Raw genomic sequence first — 18,240 nt, 5'->3', positions numbered from 1 at the left:
TTTACAGCATCAATGCAAGGTAACAAAGGGCATACATCAGTTCATTTTTAATAGAATGGAAATATTACATGATCATGCATCTTTTCACTTTTTGATATAGTGAAAAGATATAGTATAGTATTGATAGTTTACAATAAAATACATGCTGATATTTAGGTTATTCACAGCAGTAAGTAACATTTACATGTGTCTATGTTATGAATATGAATGTATGTTAATAAATCATCATATAAACAGTACATTAACAGTCACATAATTTAATATGAACAAAAATAATAAATGTCAATATAGAGCATCTGTGTCTGAAGTTTTTCGCAATCATTAAACCAGCAACACAACCAAGCCAACAGTCGTTGTGTTAACTACACATTAAGTCCCACTGCAATCTAATACATGAACAAAATGAACACACACCTCAGTCATTAACACATTAACCTTCAAACAAAGCAAATGTCTCAGTAATAAGGATTTTACCTGAGGCTGGCAGTTGCAAGAGAAATGAGAATCCTGCACAAACTCCAGAACACGCCTGTGTTCAACCTGTGAAGATGTCCTTTTGTATTCCACACAGCGCTCACACTGTCGACACAGACTGGCATGCTGCACAAACACACACACTGTTTTTTTTCAGGGTCTATGGTGCCAGTGCTTCTTTCAACACTGGGAGGGTCTATGGACCACAGAGATACAGAGTTTGGTGCAATGACCACCAAAAACAAAGTCCATCAGGGAGTCTTATACTGAGAGAGAGAAAGTATATGTATAAATACAAAATAAAGAATATTTACTTCTGTTTTTAAGCTTGTTGTATTTCTCTTTATCTACTCCAGTCAGCACTAATGTAATCATAAGTGCGTGTCTCATTTAGGATTGGTTAGGATTTGTTTTCCTTATTGATTGTTGTGTCCTGATTCGTTTTTGGGATATGTATAACATATAGGTTGTTTATGGTTTAGCTTGAAACCAAACCAAACTAATGAGTAAAACAATAAACATGGTTGTAGGTCAGAATCAATTTAGACTTTTGTCCACTAGATGTCACTCTGTCACAAGTCATATGTTCCTGAGGCCACTCGTCGAACAAGTGTGTTTAAAATCAATTTTTTCAGTATTTTACAACATGACAAATATTAAGTCATGCTGTTCTCAAATACAAAATCAAGGCCACTAAACCCTCCCTCAATCTCTACTTTCCAGAGTACAAGGATTGAGTCGTGTCTCTGTATTTTAATTGATGAACCTCTCGCTTTCACATCACATATTCAGCAGTTTGTGAAAAGATCAAAACTTAAACTGGGTTTCTACTTCAGATTGAAATCCTGCCTTTCTTTCGAGTCTAAAAAAAAGGCTGGTTGCTGCCACTTTCATGTCTGTGCTGGACTATGGTGATGTTTTATACATGCATGCCTCTTCCCAAAGCTTACATGCTCTGGACACTGTGTATCATAGAGCTCTGAGGTTCATCACTAATTTTAAAGCCCTCACTCATCACTGTTTGCTGTATGCTCGTGTTGGATGGTCTGCCTTGTCCACACCTCGAGTAAAACACTGGCGTACTCTTATTTACAAGTCTATCTTAGGTATGCTTCCCTCGTACCTTCTAAACTACATCAGTCAGTAGAGTGCAGGAGCTTACAGTCTTCGGTCCCAGGACCGTTTCTTACTGTATGTCCCAAAGGTCAGAACTGATCTAGGGGAAAAGGCGTTTAAGTTTGCTGCTCGCTTTACTTGGAACAAATTACAAAGAGCCTGGAACTTAAGGAACTGGTCTCATTGGATGCTTTTAAGGTGATCTTGTATAACTTGGAGGCAGACAAATCTGTTCAGATACATTTAGAAAATTAACACTTTATTTAGAGCACTTCTGTGACAAGAGGGGAAACCTCCCTCTGCTGATGAAGATCATGTGATATGATACCTTCACCAAAAGGGCCCACTCACTTGAGTGAGATTGTGATATGCTCTGAACCTGAGGTTTAGCTGCTACTTGTACTGTATGTCATGGTAAAGTGGTTTTGTCATACTAGTTTTAAAGTTGTAATCTCGAAGATCTCAGTTTCGTTCTCTTTAGCGCCACCTATAGCGATAAACGGTAATTGCGGGATCACACTTCCCAGATATCCAGACAGTGTTGCATGTGTGACGTCCATGTTGGCTCCGGTTGTAACTCTTGATTTTGTCGCTTTCCTTTTTAGACTGTTTGCCTTCATCCGAGCGGCGAATTTGTTTCTTTTTCTTTGGATTTTCACTTATTTTTGAAGTTGTATCCGTAGTCATCGATCTTTTCTTTGTTTGTTCAGCCAAAGTAGATTACAGTTTACTCGCCACACTTGCAGAGACCGGAGAAGCAGCCGCTTAGCTCCGCCTACCCTCTCTTGCAGACCAACCACTGCTGGGTGATGGAAAACGCTTCACTAACTGGATGGCGCTTGTGTTTTTTTCCGCAAATGTCGCCACAGACACCCAGTCTGTAATAATACTATATACTGGAAATGCAAAGGCTTTCATCAGTGGGCCATAGGCTCAATCACCATTGTGTTACCTCATTCGGTGATAGATAGTGACTTAACAGACATTTATTTAAATGAATAACCCCGAGATTATTACTTTAAATTATTATAACAGATATTGTAACACTGTGTTTAGGTTCAGAGGCACTTGTTCTCTGTAGCCACCATTTAAAGAAATCCTTCTTTGGCTAAAGCAAAAGAAAGCTTTTATTTTAGTTCTTTTAGAGGCAGCATGTGAGCTTAATCTATAATGGTACATCATTTGATGATTAAATTCTGTATTTATAATTTGAGTATGTAAAGTAACTAACTGTCAAATAAATGAAGAGGAATAAGAGCATGAAGTAGCACAAAAGGGAAACAGTCAAGCTTAGTACCTCAAAATTGAACTTAAATACAGAACTTTACTTAATCTACATAAATGTCACAACTGCCAACAGCTGAGGACAAGACGCTTGTTTTTTTCTCTTCCTCCTAAATTAATCTGTTTCCTGCTGATCTAACATCAGCGAGCAGTCTAAACTGAATTTGAAGGGCCTTCAGGGTCAATACTTCCTATAAACTTAAGTGACACGGGGGCAGACATGTTGACTGTTGGTCTGTGTGCAATAACAAGCATCAATCGTCGTCTCCTCCCTCCTCCCCTTCTTTCCCAAAGCAGGACCTTACAGCCACCGTTAGCTGTGGTTTTGGCGAACAGCTCCAGACTGCTGAACATCCAGTCTAATTATATGTTTGTATTGCACGGCTGAAATCCAATGAGAGGTTAAACAAGGAATTCTGTCATTTCATTTTAGTCTGGACCATATATGGGCATCCAGGAAGCAATTATGAACCTCAGGGAGGGAAACATGGAAGTCTGTATTTAGGTTTTCTACTGTACATGCCCTCTTTCCAAGAACGAGTACAATTTCCGAAAACATCATAACTCTGGGGACAAAGGTTACAAAACATGGTTTGGATTATGAAATAAACTCAATCTCAAGTTTATTCAAGGTGCCTGAATGTTTGTTTCACATTTAAGCTTCCTTTTGTGGTGTAGTATTTTGAGTCTTCCCTTAGGAAGGCATTATCTCTCACCTGCTCCTTTTTATTAGTAATCTGAAGCAACACTGAAAGTCTAAATTTAAGAGGAAGAATAGTTAAACTAATTACAAGAAGAATCACAAAAAAACCATTTCACCGGAAACAAGCATGACCCCATCTGGCCCTCCTTTCCTCCCTGAGTGGGTGAGCTTGTTTTTTCATCAGGCCACAAACCCTATGGTTGAGTACGCTAAACTGTATTTCACTGACGACTTAAGAAGGGGTGGAGGAAATTTAGAGCCTGAATGAAACAACTGTGTGTGTGTGTGTGTGTTAGTGTGTGTCATTATCACGCCACCCGTGTGGGTTTGTTTTGAGCTCGTCCGCCGGAAAAAAAAATACACCTTTTGGCGTTCCGACATCCGGAAGGAAGTGATGCAATGATTTCAGCCAGGGTTACATATATACAGTGGAGTGTGGAGTTTCCTACAGCATTTACACATCAAGCTTTTTTCTGCCTCAGCAGCCAGCTTCCATCTGTGGCTCAGAATAGACTCAGTCTGGGTTCTTCTGTTTGCTGCTAACAAACACCTAACAAGGATACTGACAACGCTGCAGCTCTGAATCTCACAGACAGAAAGGTAATTGATTGATTGATATTGATTGATTGTAAGTTATGTAATGTTTCTTAACTCCATGAAATGCTTTGTATCGTGTGTGACATAACATATTTGTTTTCTGTTTGTGATTTGTAACTCTTGGTTTACACAATTCCCAACTTTTCCTTTCTCTTTGGGTTTCTCTTAACTTTCAATTGACATGGATGAAGTGAAAAAACATTTTGTAATACTTTTTTAATTGTTTATTTTTGTCAAGCGATCCTATCCTAACCCTATTTAATTGTATGATTTGAGGTTTTTATGTCAAAAACCGCTTTATCTCAAATTACCCTCTGCTGGCAAAGTGTTTTAAATTGAATTAAATGAGATGTGTCGTAATATGAATCTCATCCTCGTTGTCTGTTGCAGAATGAGGGTTACCATAATCACATTTTGCCTGATTGGAGCAGTTTTTGCAAATCCAGTAAGTATGAAAACCTGGTAATAACAAAGTTAATATGCTCTGAAATTTAAAAAATCAGCAATTATATTTGCATATTTGCCCTCATTTGTAAAATGTTAACTTAAATCTACAGATCATCATTTTAAATAAACATGACATGACTTGCTGTGTACTTTTTTCATTAATTTATGCTGAGTCTCACTTTTCCAGTTGTAGCCATGGTAACATTATTGTAAACAATACCTCTGTGCTGCTGTGTCTTCTAGTTTAATTTTAACTCACTATTACTCTATATACTATCTGTATGTCAGCAAAGCGGCTCAGTGTTTTAGGACACGTAGAACCCAAAGTACATATCCAAATTGATCATGTGCACATCATCATTAAAAATAATTATTTTATTCTTCTCATAATCATGACCTGTGATTTCCTCCTGACAGATTTCATTCAATGGCGTTTTGTTAACAAGTGAGCTGGACTCAAACTCGGTGAGTGCTTTCTGACATCAGTCATTTCTTCATACATCACATTTGACTCTTAGTGTTACAGCAACACTGTTTACACATAAATCATTTTACTGCAGTCAGGTTGTGTTCGTCTGAAAAAGTCAGCAGAAAATGTAACAATAGGTGCGGTTACTCACAGATTCTCCAGACCTCAAGACCCTTCCCCTTTAACAGACTATTGTTCACTGTGCTGAACGTCTGGGCTTGTTTATGCAGCTTGCTCTGGTGGCACAATTTCTTAAATGAATGTGATGATTGTTGCTGTTGCAGTGATGAGGTGTAATTAAACACACTGTGGTTGGTGCTTACTTGTTTTTCTCTCCCAGACTGAAAGTTTGTCTGTTTCACAATCGGCTGAAAATGACACGTCAGAGCTCCAGGTAATGTACAATGTAATGTGTTTGTGATGCAGATGACTTTTTATATCACTTTGAAATGTGGATTCTGACTTTAATGGGTGTGTATTTCTTTTTTTGATGCAGAGCTCTGAGGAAACTATCTCAACTGCAGTAAGTTATTTTCATCTGACAATTTTCTGCACGACTGCAGAAACAATATGGAATATTAACCCAACTATGTGACTGTAAATGTGTCAACTTATACCTTATCAAACCATTTTTCTTTTTTCAGAGTCAGAGTTCAGAGTCACAGTCATTAGAATCCACATCAGAGGACACGGTGGGTTGGATCAACAAGCTTTTAAACTTTATTTCAGTTAGTAGACTACATTAAGCATGCTATTGTTGGGATGTAAGGGTGCAAAGTCTTTTAATAAATATGATGGTAATTGTAGTAAAACAGTACAAGTGACAGAAAAAATACAAATGTGTGTTTCTTTTCCTCAAACAGACTTCAGAGGAGAGTAACAGTCTGTCAACTGAGGATGATTCAGTAAGACCAGTTAATCAAGTATTTTATCAAACCTTGTATGTTTGCCAACTGTTAATATATGAAACAGCATCCCTCAGGTTTCAATTTAGCTCATTTTATTCGCTGTATTTCCTCTGAAGGACGCTTTGGCTGAAACCAGAGATGACAGCATGGGCAGTGAGGAGAATGTCCGAAAGGTGAGATCAATACTTTGAGCACTCACTTTGTTTTAAATGTCATTTTAGCTGAGAGTTGTGTAACATTTGTCTCCATTTCTTCTGTCTCAGAGCTGGGTTCGAGTGTTTGCAAGTATCATCAAAATCCTCAGTACAGACGACAACAGCAGCACAGAGGTCAAAGGTCATTCCATCGAACTGACCGACAAACAGCCCACCGGCACTACTTTCAAACAGAAGACCAACAACGCTCAGGGTCAGACAAACCTTCAGCAGGTGGACAATCCCACAGACAGCAGTGACGCCACCAGTGAAAGCGCAGACACCAGCGACACTACAGATGAAACACAGAGCAGCAGCAGCGAAAGCGACGAGACCAGCGAGGACAGTGACAGCAGTGACGCCAGCAAAAGTGCAGAGGACAGTAACGCCAGCGACAGCACCGAGCTGAAACAAATGAAATCCCAGGAGTGTGTGAACGGAACTCAGAGCTGTGAGAGTGAAGAGTATTTCTTCCAGGACATAGGAGATGATGCCCATTACTCAATGGACAATCTGATAATGCCAGATGATGATGAGAGGGAGTTAAGTTTAAGGAGATGATGACATGCACTTATGCAGCTTTATATATTTACCACTATGAACTACAACACCATTAAATCACCTGCCTGAACACTTCAGGATGACATTATTTCCTTGCCCATCGCTTCTGAATGTTTTTCCATTATGAAGTTACCTGCAGTTGACTGACTTTTGTGTGATTATTATTGTAATGATGCTGTAGCCTAAGCATATACTTTGTTTTTTTAATAATAAACAAATAATATAACCATTGTATTTGGGCGTTTGAATCTCTCAAATTATATAGACATATTGTGGAAAGAAAACATTGAGGTCACTTTAAGTATAGCTTCCTGTATTTGAGTTGCCACAGCTTTTCCTCAAGTATTTCCATATCTCGTTTTTATATATTAATACATTTGATAAATAGATACTAGTTGCTTTGCAGATTAAGATTTTGAAAATACCTTTTAAAAACATATCTTCCAATAGGATTGTTTTCACATTTACAATGACCAACTCAATTTGAAATGATACACATTTACAGTAAATACCTCAGTAGCCTAATTTTAAGTCAAACTACATACACAACTTGAACTTGTACTGTTGTATTAATACTTTTAATGAAATAAGGATCTAGGAAACTTCTTCCATCGCTTCAGATATTTTTTTAAAAAGCTATTAAATGTTAGACAAGTCGTCCACCTATCGCTGAGGTTATATCAGGTTACATTTCAGTTGCCTATTTTAGCTAACATAGCCATAAGCTAGCTAATATAGCTTTTATATAAAGCCGCGTCCATGTTAGTTTTAAATCAACGATGAACTGGGTAATCGTGTCATTTTATCACAACACAATGAAATGAATGAAGCACAAGCTGTGAGACATACAAACTGTTATTTTCCTTGCAAAAGCATGGCCGGTTAGCTCAGTTGGTTAGAGCGTGGTGCTAATAACGCCAAGGTCGCGGGTTCGATCCCCGTACGGGCCACTGAACTTTTTCATAACCGAAAACCCTTTGTCTACTGATGAACCGGTCTTCAAGGCAAGATCATCAGGAAACTGCTAAAGAGGAGGCAAATGTCAAAGCCACTGTATTCAAAGATTTTGATACTGTGTATGTTGCCCTACCTAAAAACATACACCTGATGGCGATAGAGTCCAGATGTTCGAGTTGATTACGCCTGTTCAGTTTACAAATACAACTATGGCTCATCACCTCAATATATTTTAGGTTTAAACTATCTAATTCTAACCAGTATAACGACATAAAATAGCTTGTTGCCACTGTCTGTGTATACCAAAGAAGAACAGTGACTTTTCAGCCACAGGATTCAAATCCTAGAAAACCTTTTATTAAAACATGTTGGAAAATATAACAGAAATAGCAATAACAATATATGCAATACTCATAATTAACAGTTTTGAGATTTGGCAAAAAAAAAAAAAAATGGATGAAATACAACAAAAATGCCATGCATCTTCAGAGTCAGCCTCTACTTAAATCTAATGACAAATGACAAGTTAGAAATAAAACTATACCTGTAGATGGACATTTTGTTCCTGTCACATTATTAATTTTTTTATTGCAAAAACAAACAAAGTTTTACAAAACCATAAATCAGAAATTACAGGCAAAAAAAATTGCCCATTGCACTACAGTCCTATGTTGTGAACCCATGAACGTCAGCAGAGTCGTCATCTCTCTGAGCTCCCTTTCTTAGCTGGCAAAGTGAGACTTCAGGTGTTCCTTCAGCGCTGGGATAGTGGGAAGCTCTTTTCGACACACGTGACAGCGGAGAGGTAGTTTCAACAGCTCACTGGTTCCTTCTTTTACAGCGACCCTTCCATTTGTTTCAAGCATTTGAATCACATCTGCAGATTTAAAAAAATGTAGTGTGTAAATATAAATTTGCAGTAAAGGACATACTTTACAACTTGCAATAATTTTCTCTCACCATGTGACTCAATGAAATAGTCAGTTGTGAATGAGTTCCAGTGTTTCTTGTTCTTTAAACAAGGAGAGTCAAAGTCTTGGCTGATCACATGGAGGTGCACATGGCTGTAAAAGATAATATAAAATGTTTGTGTGCATACATTTTTTGAGAATTTTATATAGAATTTTTTTATTCTCTGAAATGAAGGGAACAAATTTACGGGGAAAACTTGCTTAAGGTAACACTGTAAGGTATGGAAGCCGTTAGCGGACACGCATCCGTACATTTTATGTACCCTGTTTTCCAGTGATAACGAGTTATTTCTGGTTGTTTTCTCAAGATCTCGACTTATATTTCTCGTTATCTCGGTAAAAAACTATAATGTATGGATGCATGTCCGCTAAGGGCTTCCATAGTCAACTGTATTTTTAAGCACATTTCATACACAAAGACAACACAAGTTCTCTATATTATCCATTAAAAAGAAGCAGGAAGAGAAGAATAATAATAAGATTTAAATACATCAACATAACATGGATCTTTAAGTATTTACTTAAATACAAGTTAACATTTTGAAGCATTGAATGTTTAAACACCAATAAGGCTTATAGATGTATTATCACCTTCAAATGCCTCACCTCATACTTGGGATGGCATGATACCCTGTGCGGAAACGTAGTGAGCTAGCATGTGGGCACTGCTGAACCATTTGATCGGCAACCTTCTGCATGTGTTTCAACAGGTCACAATGCTCCTCACTTAAGACCTTCAGACTGGAAATGGACTGCCAAGGGAGGACCAGCCAGTGGTAGCGAGCTTTGGGGTATTTATCTTTGATTACTACTACTTTATCATCCTTGTACACCTGTAAAAAAACAAGGAGATTTTGATTCAGGCTTAACAAAAAAGTAATGCAGTCACAAATGCAGAAGCACCAACTGTAAATGTATTTTTTAAGTAGCTACCTGCATCTTTGGGTCTTGCATTGATGTCTTAAGGCCTTGGCTCCAGTGTCCAAAACTTTCCTATAAGAAATTTGAGGGAACAGGCCGATACATGTCATACTTACTCTATAAAAACTTCATACAAGGAAAAAAAACACACCTGGACATCATTAAATCATTTAAATACGTGCACACCCATTTTCTTTTCACTCTTACATTGCTTTTTGCGGTTTGTTCTTGTTGGAGTGGCACAGACACCTTTTCAGTGTGTTTGGCTGCTTTTGTACTCATGGCCTCTCTGTGGCTCTCTCTTTCCTCTGATGGCTCTCGTGGTCTTTTGGAGCCGCCGTGGTCCCCAGTGGGATCCTCCTTGAACTGCACAGTGTACGGGAAGAGCTGATTGACAATGTGAAGCTGCTGTCCAGGCTTCATTTTGACCTCATTGTCTTTACCCACCACCACAGTGTCTATGGAGGTAGGGTTCAGGCCCAGCTTTAAAAAAAAAACAAAGACAAGAGATGAGACACAGAATGGTAAATAACCAGCAGGAGGACCTTTTAGTGATCATAATAAAACATTTGATTACAGGTGTTTAATAATGCTCTGCACAAAAATTGCTTCATAATTCTTAGTGAATGCCACCGTGATATAATTGATGTTTCTCTTACCTGTTTAACTTTGACATAACCTTTGTTGCACTCTGCTTTCAATTCAACTGGATCAAAAGGGATAACATTTGCACAAGTTTAAGTTCAGTAAGATTTTAGCACTTCAACTTTTTTTACTTGAACATAAATTATACAAAAAAAATTCATGGATATATATAAAACAATCAAGTGCATAAATACAATGCAAATATTCCAACACTATCTACAAAAAAATAACTACGAGGGAAATAAGTAATAATAAATAAAAGACAGATTTAACAATGGGGTCATGTTGTTTTGGTTCACTTTAGATATAATGGCTATAATGTAATGTTTGAATTCCCTTAACATTTTGTTGAAATTGATGTGGAATAAAAATTATCTATGAGTAATGTATGTGGGAAATCTTAAATCTACTTCTGTTTCTTTTCAGTAAAATTCCGACTCTATGTACGTGCCTGACAACAATTCACATGAATTTTTTTACGTATAATGTTTAACTGGGAGCATTTATGATTAACTTTGTATATCTTTGAATAACTTTTTGGTTGTTTTTTTTATCTTATTGCAAGCGCACATGCAAGTGTATGAAACATAAATGTGTCTCTGTATTACCTTGATGCCGAGAGCATTTCTTGTCTTTAATAGTCGTTTCTGGACCTCGACCCAGCACAACTGTTTGTAGATGTGGCAGTCTAATTGGTTTATGATTGCCGTCCTCGCTGATAAGCCAGCAAATAGGCATTTTATCATCTTTTGTAGCTATTTTCCCTGAGCTAACAGATTGTTGCAGCCCACGTTTGTTTTGGTGACTGGTCTCGTCGCATGAAGATGACGTCACTGGGTCCACAGTAGAGAGCAGAGGCGGGTGAGAAGGTTCTGGAAGAGGCTGTGTGAAGTAAGGTGTGCTGAGAAATTTCGAGGATTCAAAAAAACTGTCTTCATACAAGGTTTGAAACTTTGACTATACATTTTATATGTATTCGAGTGTCACATTAAATTAGTTTTACTAACCATTAGAAACAGCCTAGCTATTAGTTAGGCTAAGCAGTTCCGCTAACGTGAGCTAAAGTGCGTAGGGCCTGATAGATATGAAACCTCGTGATTTCATGATGAGCAGGGTAACAGGTAGTTACTTATTTATTAACATTGATCAATACTCGTGAACCAACAATAATCATCTTATGAAAATACCTCGCGTTTAATAGCTCCTGATTTTAGGGAAATTTTACAAAACAAAACAAGCTTGATCTGCAAAAAGGTCGTTATAGTTTAGCCTTTTTTTATTTTCTTTTTCACTGCCTACCATTTAATAGATACAGTTCCTATCAGGCTCATGGTCTAAATATAAAACATTTATAGATAAAGATAATATTAATGATCAATGGTGGAATGTAAATACCGGTAACCTGTTAGTACATTTACTCAAGTGATGTGCCTAAGTATCAGTTTGAGGTTCTTGTACATTACTTGAGTATTTACATTTAATACTACTCCGAACTTGTCACTAGAAAGACAATTTAATTTTCTACATCTGAGTACCGTATTTACTCGTTACTTTTAGAACAAGACTTTATATTTTAAAAGTAAAATCAGTTGATAATCTGTCAATAATTAAAGATGAAATAAAATTACCCCTCACAGTTACGTTGACAACATTTAGATGCTGCTTACATGGTAATGAATCAGGAATAACTTAAATAAATGTATATTAATAAGTGTAACATTAACCATTTTGCATTATGAGTACTTTTACTTGAGATACTTTGTAATTACTAGCAATTCAAAATCATTATGGTGTTGCTACTTTTACTGAAGTAAAACATCTGAGTACTAATAACACTGATTGTATATAAGACTATAGTCTTGCAATACATACACATTTTTTAATAGGTGAAACAGCATATTAAGATCTAATCCTTGGCCTGTTCCCTTCATTTTCACAACCAACAACATAAGTGCCTCTTTCACAGATCAGACACATGATGATCAGTTTGTTTTTGTATTTGCTAAAGGACTTTCTTTCCTCTCGACAAAAATATATGATGCAGATTCTTGTAAAACAGCAACACATTAAATTTCTTTCAAATTCTCACCATGTTTTTAAGCTCTTTATTTAACCACTGTAACTAATGCTAAGCACCATCACTCTGTTAAGGGTTTCGTTTAAGAGCTCAACTGAAGCCGAACATTTAAGTCCTGATTGTGTTTTTACCTTTCTTTTACGTTTCCAAGATATCCATTAAAGGCAAACATGGTCAAGGAAACTGGTTTCTACGACACACTGGGTGTGAAACCTACTGCTACTCCTGACGAACTGAAAAGAGCCTATCGCAAGCTGGCCTTGAAATATCACCCTGACAAAAATCCTACAGAAGGAGAGAAGGTGAGTGCCTTTTATGACACACATTCATATTTACAATACCAGCTGTATTCAATTTTTCTTGCAAATGAATCTAAAATTATATGACGAAAGTTTCCTTCCAATTGTACTGAAAATACAGCTTTCTTAATGTGTTCAGGTAAAACAAGGTATGATTAGTTTCTACTCTTTTTTTAGATTTATTTTAATTTTAATATAAAAGTACTATTTAAAAAGCTCAGTCTGTACCAGTCCTCAGATATTATTTTTCACACAATGTCAAAAACTTGTTGTCGATAAATCTTTGCAAAAGTTGCTTTTTGTCAAACTGTTTTCGACGCTCCTCAAAGACGTTTGTATTCTTGTTTATTGCCTTTATAGTTCAAGCAGATCTCACAGGCTTATGAAGTGTTGTCGGATGCCAAGAAGAGAGAGCTGTATGACCGTGGAGGTGAAAAGGCCATAAAGGAAGGAGGGACTGGCGGTGGTGGTGGTGGTGGGAGCTTTGCATCACCCATGGACATATTTGACCTGTTTTTTGGTGGAGGAAGTCGGATGCACAGAGAGCGAAAAGGTACAGACAAGGAGAAATGATCATTAAGCTGTATTGATGTGTCAAGTTTGCAACATTATTTGTGTTTCTGGTTTCAAAGATTTAATATATATAATAATTGATATATGCTGTTTTTTGTAACTCTCAGAAATAAATAACATCATCAGATTAAAAAATCTTGTAGTTGGATAGGAAACTCTACTTTGAAACACATTCAACTTTATCCATCCTCATTTTCTCCCGGCGGCAGTTTATTTTTAAGCAGACAAAAAAAAGCTTTTTTTGCTCTTATGCATCTTCTCCTCATTCCTCCTGCAGTTAGTGTTTGGGAAATTGTAGCCAAATCACAAGGCTGTGTAGCAGTATGACAAATGTTTGTGTGAATGCATCTGAACTGGCAGTACATCAGCTGACTTATTTGTGACTCTGCAGTTTCTGCAGTAGTCTGAGCCTCAAACAAAAAAGAAGCTGAACCTTAAGTCTTTTATATCTGTAGTTTAGTGTCGGTATAGTCATGTGTGATATGTCGTATAAAAATAAACTTGGCTATCTAGGTGTCCAACACAAGATGTTTGAAGTTGATGAAATCTTATTCCAAGAAGCAGTTTCACTGAAACCTGTGATTTGTCTCACTTAAGGAAAGAACATCGTTCATCAGATCACAGTGACGCTGGAAGATCTTTATAACGGAGCAACAAGAAAACTTGCTCTCCAGAAGAACACGATTTGTGAGAGATGTGAAGGTACGTCTTTGGCTATGCGAGATACTCTTTGCTCTTGTTAAGTGTCCATCTCTGGTCTTGTTCAGTAATCCAAGCAGGCTTTTCTGCACACTCTGACCCATGAAAAGGCTCTTTGTCCAATAACAGAACACATCAGTCTTGTAAATGTAATCCAGTCTTTTCTTTCCAGGTCACCACAGTTTATATAATGAACCAAACCTGGAACAAAAATAGCCTTCATCCTTGATATGCTGTGTGCTGACTGTATTTGTTTTCCTCTGCAGGTCGTGGGAGTCGGAAAGGAGCTGCGCAGATGTGCATGACTTGCCATGGCACAGGCATGCAGGTCCGCATGCACCAACTAGTACCAGGTATGGTCCAGCAGGTGTCCACAGTGTGCCACAGCTGTCAGGGCCAAGGACAGAGAATCAGCCACAAGGACCGCTGCAAAGCATGTGCGGGCCGAAAGATCCTGCGCCAGAAAAAGATCCTGGAGGTCCACATTGACAAAGGTGAGAGTGAAGGGAGAGTTAATAAAAATCTGTTCGCAACGAGCATTGACCTAGAAAACACTAAAATTGTTAACTTTCCTGCAACAGGGATGAGAGATGGCCAGAAGATCGTTTTTCATGGAGAAGGAGACCAGGAGCCAGGAATCGAGCCTGGAGACATCATCATCGTTTTGGACCAGCGGGAACATTCACAGTTCACCAGGTAATAAATTCCTCTTTAGCAAGTTGTTGGTGTAATCTGTGCTGGCAGATGAAGTGATGATATGATTAATCTCCAATAAGAATGTGTATACACAGTACTGTATGTGTGGGGAGCTACAGTTTTATTTAATCTATTAATTTGTCAGTAATATCACCTTTACTTTCTCCAATCTGTTGCTGTCTTCAGGAAAGGAGAGGACCTAGTCATGTCGATGGAATTACAGCTGGTTGAGGCTCTGTGTGGCTTCAAGAAGCCTGTTCAGACACTAGACAACAGAACCCTCCTCATCACATCACATCCAGGTAAACCATTGGACTTGATCGGCTATCGGACTTGATGCCTCAGTGTCATTTTTTCACATTAAACTGCATGTCAGTAAGTTGAGTGGAAGCTTTTCACATGAGTAAATATTCAGACCAGCACATTCTGATGAGAAGTTCCTGCCCAATAATTGTTTTAAAATAGTAAGTTCATATAAACCCACAAACCCATTCTCAGTTTTTTTTATTTTGATTGAAGGATAACTGTATGATTGATCAGGATTTGGAAAGGACCCCCATGTTTTTTTCTGTTGCAGGGGAATTGATCAAGCCTGGGGACACAAAGTGCGTCTTGAACGAAGGGATGCCGATGCATCGCAGACCGTTTGAGAAGGGACGCCTCATTATTCACTTCTCGGTAAGATAATTATTCCTATTTTACACCTGCTGCCTGGAAAAGGGATTGAATCCATAATAACCTTATAGGCCAAGGGCGTAGAATTGGGTAGGTACAGTAGGGACAGCAATATTTGGCAAATGCTGAATTGTCCCTAGCAATGATTTTGTCCACTTACTAAAATATAATGCACAGATCTACCGATACAAATCAAACCTGTGAATGGACTCGTTCATATAAGACAGATATCAGTCTTTGTCACTGTTAACAGAGACTCCAGTCTGCATTTTAGTTCTTACAATTCACTGAGAAACCAGTCATAAGAGCGACACCAGGCTTCATAATCATCAAGTTTTTGCATCGCCACTGTCTATATGCATGTGCATGCTCCACCCCTGCCTCTCTCTCTCTATCTCTCTATCTCTCTCTCACCGGGGCCAGGGGTACAGTGGATCAAATATAATGTAATTACTATTCCCTCAAGCCCTGGCGTCTTTGGTTACGATGGGACACTTTAAAAAAACCTCAGCATGTGATTAAACACCCCCAACTTGCCACTGACATAATTCTGCAAGTATTACAGACTAATACATATTAATAATTGACGTTGAAATCTTTCTAATATGTGAATTTCATGCAAAAAAAACAATTAATGTATTATTCATAAGTTTAATTATTGAATTACTATAACTTTACATAAAGATAGATATTTCCACCTACAATTGCTCCATGAAAATACACAAGAATACAGGAAACAAAGGGTTTGACGCTTGGGGGACGACCCCAGAGCCCCCTCTCAAAACTATATGTCCCCACCAATTTTGAAGTGAAAAGTACACCCTTGTTATAGACACACACAACATGCTCAAAATGATTATCTCCTGTAAAATAACAACCCACACACTCACCACACCCTGAAATGAATGTCTGTTATTGGTCCATGTCTACCCTGTCTTGCCTCATTTATAAAAATACCAACAAGCAAAAAGTCAACTTTTTGCACAGAAATATCAGAACATTAAACTGACCAGCCATATCGCAGTGGTGTTAAGTGTGTGTTGTAATCACAATGTTGTCCGTCTTCAGGTGGTGTTCCCACAGGCCGACTTCCTCCCCAACAACAAGCTGAAGGAGCTGGAGAGCTACCTCCCAGAGAAGCTGGACCCAGAGCAGCCAGAAAGCATGGACGACGACCTCTACATCTACGCCGACCTGGAGGACTGTGACTTTGAGAACAGAAAGAGACACAACCATCAGTACTACTACATGGACGAAGACGACTATGCCAGCACCGGAGGCGTTCAGTGCCAGACGTCTTAAATATCACCTGGCCTGTTTTTATTCCAGAAGCCACCTTCCTCGTCTCTCGAGCAAAGCACCTTTCTGGAAGTTTGTGCACTTTTTTATTTAATTACTTCTCTTAAAATCATAACTGTTTACTTGTGTACTTTCAGGCTGAGTCATAGAACTGTGTCCCGCCATCCTCCTGATTTATCATACTACTTTTTCATGGAGAGGAGAAGGAGATTCATGGAATCTCTCTGGGACATTATTTAGTTTTTGTTATTCCAATCACACTGTGATTAGAGACGAGGGCTGGGGACACTTCAGAGGAAAGAAAACAAAGACTGCCTGCTTTTTACGCAGTTACACTAAAACTGATGCCAATATTAATTTAAATAACATTTTTTTTAACAGTGTTAAAAAAATCAGTTGTCGTTGTGAGCCACTTGTTGATGTTCAATCTGTCGTACGCGGAGACTCAACTTTCAGATGGCGGCTGAGGCAGATGTGCATAGAGACTTGAGCGTAAACATGTATGCTGTTTAACCCTTCAAAGGGCTATTTTGTAGACATTTCTAAACAATCGTGAACATGTGAGTTGGGGGTTAAGGTAATAACGATTCAGGTGTAGGTTCAAGCCACTCAATTGTGGCTTATTCAATATTTAAATTAAGTTTAATATTTCTACTTTTATCAGTTGACTGAGGGGAAACCACACATTTGTTTTAGCTTTGGAAACCTTGTGTGTACATACAACACAGTTTGATATGAGCCAATTATTTCTGCAGTTAATGGCAGGGTGGGTATTTAGGAACAAAAGGTAAAAAATTGAGTATCAATTCCTATTTAGAATATTTATAATTAACAGATTGGAGCAGGGGGCAAGAATTTGCATATTTTAACAGAAGTCTTTGCTTAATTAGATTCTTTGTTACAGATTTTAGGTGGTTTTAAGTTATCTGGATTAAACCTGTCTTAAACAGGCCTCTAATGTTATGATGGCAAAAGTTTTCCCTCACCAAAAGTGTCAAGTTGTTCCCAAGATCTACAAAAAACTAGTGGTTTAAGTCGAGGTTATTGTTTTTAAGGTTGAATGTTATTAAGATTAAGGTTTGTCATTTTAAAATCATTAGAATATTTATAGTTTAGTTGTTTCTCTGGAGTTCAAATTTAAATCTAATTAGAAAGATAAACCTGGGTGTTTGCTCATGTTGGCCCACAAGCTACTGAATGCATCTTCTGTCATATTTCTAGTCCTCGTTGTAAATGCCAAATGGGTCAGTGGGAGGTTATGTGGGACTTCAAATCTTCACACCTGATACCTCATGAACGAGTCTGCCTGTTTGAAAGCCTTATCATAACTTGAAGCTACTTGATATTGATAATGCAGTTTTTTGTTAGTTTTTGTTTTTATTTTTACAATGACTTCTCTGCCTTGGATGTTTAAAACACAACTATGCTCACCAGAATGGAAATTCCTCAATTTTTGTTTAACAAATGTTCTTGAAGCAGATGCAAATTTATGAGTAGTCATAATGTCAGGGGAGCTCAACTCAAATACGTGTCGTCAAGTTCTTCATTTGACTGTTTGACTGACTTGCGTGTAAGGACCAATCATCTACTTGTTTGTGTTTTCTAATTAAATGCATTTTGATGGTCCCTCTAAACTGTCTTAGTATTATGAATGATATCTTTTTTTTTAACAGAG

General features: G+C 37.8%; 3 protein-coding genes and 1 non-coding gene across 4 annotated transcripts; 3 read left to right on the top strand and 1 right to left on the bottom strand.

Annotated features, from left to right (window-relative positions):
- The first annotated feature begins 4,104 nt into the window (after nt 1–4,104).
- LOC138594363 (germ cell nuclear acidic protein-like) lies at nt 4,105–6,795 on the top strand. Its single transcript, XM_069665436.1, has 7 exons — nt 4,105–4,177; nt 4,565–4,619; nt 5,735–5,782; nt 5,954–5,995; nt 6,115–6,171; nt 6,262–6,552; nt 6,598–6,795. Exons 2-7 carry the CDS (start codon nt 4,566–4,568, stop codon nt 6,751–6,753), a joined length of 648 nt encoding a protein of 215 aa, XP_069521537.1. The 5' UTR covers nt 4,105–4,177; nt 4,565; the 3' UTR covers nt 6,754–6,795.
- Nucleotides 6,796–7,629: 834 nt separating this feature from the next.
- On the top strand, nt 7,630–7,703 carry trnai-aau (transfer RNA isoleucine (anticodon AAU)). The gene has a single exon. It is a non-coding gene; the product is annotated as a tRNA-Ile (tRNA).
- A 365-nt stretch (nt 7,704–8,068) lies between these two features.
- On the bottom strand, nt 8,069–11,044 carry aptx (aprataxin). Its single transcript, XM_069666408.1, has 7 exons — nt 10,856–11,044; nt 10,262–10,308; nt 9,810–10,085; nt 9,615–9,674; nt 9,288–9,514; nt 8,671–8,774; nt 8,069–8,587 (listed from the first exon to the last, which is right to left on the bottom strand). The coding sequence occupies exons 1-7, from the start codon at nt 10,983–10,985 to the stop codon at nt 8,433–8,435; spliced, it is 999 nt and encodes a 332-aa protein (XP_069522509.1). The 5' UTR covers nt 10,986–11,044; the 3' UTR covers nt 8,069–8,432.
- Nucleotides 11,045–11,097: 53 nt separating this feature from the next.
- Nucleotides 11,098–18,193, top strand: dnaja1 (DnaJ heat shock protein family (Hsp40) member A1). The gene is made up of 9 exons (XM_069665678.1): nt 11,098–11,190; nt 12,476–12,626; nt 12,984–13,176; nt 13,794–13,898; nt 14,162–14,389; nt 14,477–14,591; nt 14,778–14,893; nt 15,169–15,269; nt 16,335–18,193. Exons 2-9 carry the CDS (start codon nt 12,495–12,497, stop codon nt 16,566–16,568), a joined length of 1,224 nt encoding a protein of 407 aa, XP_069521779.1. The 5' UTR covers nt 11,098–11,190; nt 12,476–12,494; the 3' UTR covers nt 16,569–18,193.
- The last annotated feature ends 47 nt before the right edge of the window (nt 18,194–18,240 follow it).

This window comes from Semicossyphus pulcher, unplaced genomic scaffold (assembly GCF_022749685.1).
Source record: "Semicossyphus pulcher isolate SPU_LCO1_2020_fin unplaced genomic scaffold, fSemPul1.0.p SCAF_17, whole genome shotgun sequence".
Lineage (NCBI taxonomy): Eukaryota > Metazoa > Chordata > Actinopteri > Labriformes > Labridae > Semicossyphus > Semicossyphus pulcher.
The sequence above is the reverse complement of the archived record's forward strand: the minus strand, read 5'-3'. Positions and strand labels throughout refer to the sequence as shown.

What these genes read in the sequence shown, in the direction of transcription:
- LOC138594363 (XM_069665436.1), top strand. Translation starts at nt 4,566, where the DNA reads ATGAGGGTTACCATAATCACATTTTGCCTGATTGGAGCAGTTTTTGCA. An exon ending in GAGCAGTTTTTGCAAATCCA is followed by an intron (nt 4,620 to 5,734) that starts GTAAGTATGAAA and finishes TTCTTTTTTCAG; the next exon opens with AGTCAGAGTTCAGAGTCACA. An exon ending in TGTCAACTGAGGATGATTCA is followed by an intron (nt 5,996 to 6,114) that starts GTAAGACCAGTT and finishes TTTCCTCTGAAG; the next exon opens with GACGCTTTGGCTGAAACCAG.
- aptx (XM_069666408.1), bottom strand. Translation starts at nt 10,985, where the DNA reads ATGCCTATTTGCTGGCTTATCAGCGAGGACGGCAATCATAAACCAATT. An exon ending in GTTATGTCAAAGTTAAACAG is followed by an intron (nt 10,086 to 10,261) that starts GTAAGAGAAACA and finishes TTTTTTTTAAAG; the next exon opens with CTGGGCCTGAACCCTACCTC. An exon ending in CATGCCATCCCAAGTATGAG is followed by an intron (nt 8,775 to 9,287) that starts GTGAGGCATTTG and finishes TATCTTTTACAG; the next exon opens with CCATGTGCACCTCCATGTGA.
- dnaja1 (XM_069665678.1), top strand. Translation starts at nt 12,495, where the DNA reads ATGGTCAAGGAAACTGGTTTCTACGACACACTGGGTGTGAAACCTACT. An exon ending in GATGCACAGAGAGCGAAAAG is followed by an intron (nt 13,177 to 13,793) that starts GTACAGACAAGG and finishes GTCTCACTTAAG; the next exon opens with GAAAGAACATCGTTCATCAG. An exon ending in GATTTGTGAGAGATGTGAAG is followed by an intron (nt 13,899 to 14,161) that starts GTACGTCTTTGG and finishes TTTCCTCTGCAG; the next exon opens with GTCGTGGGAGTCGGAAAGGA.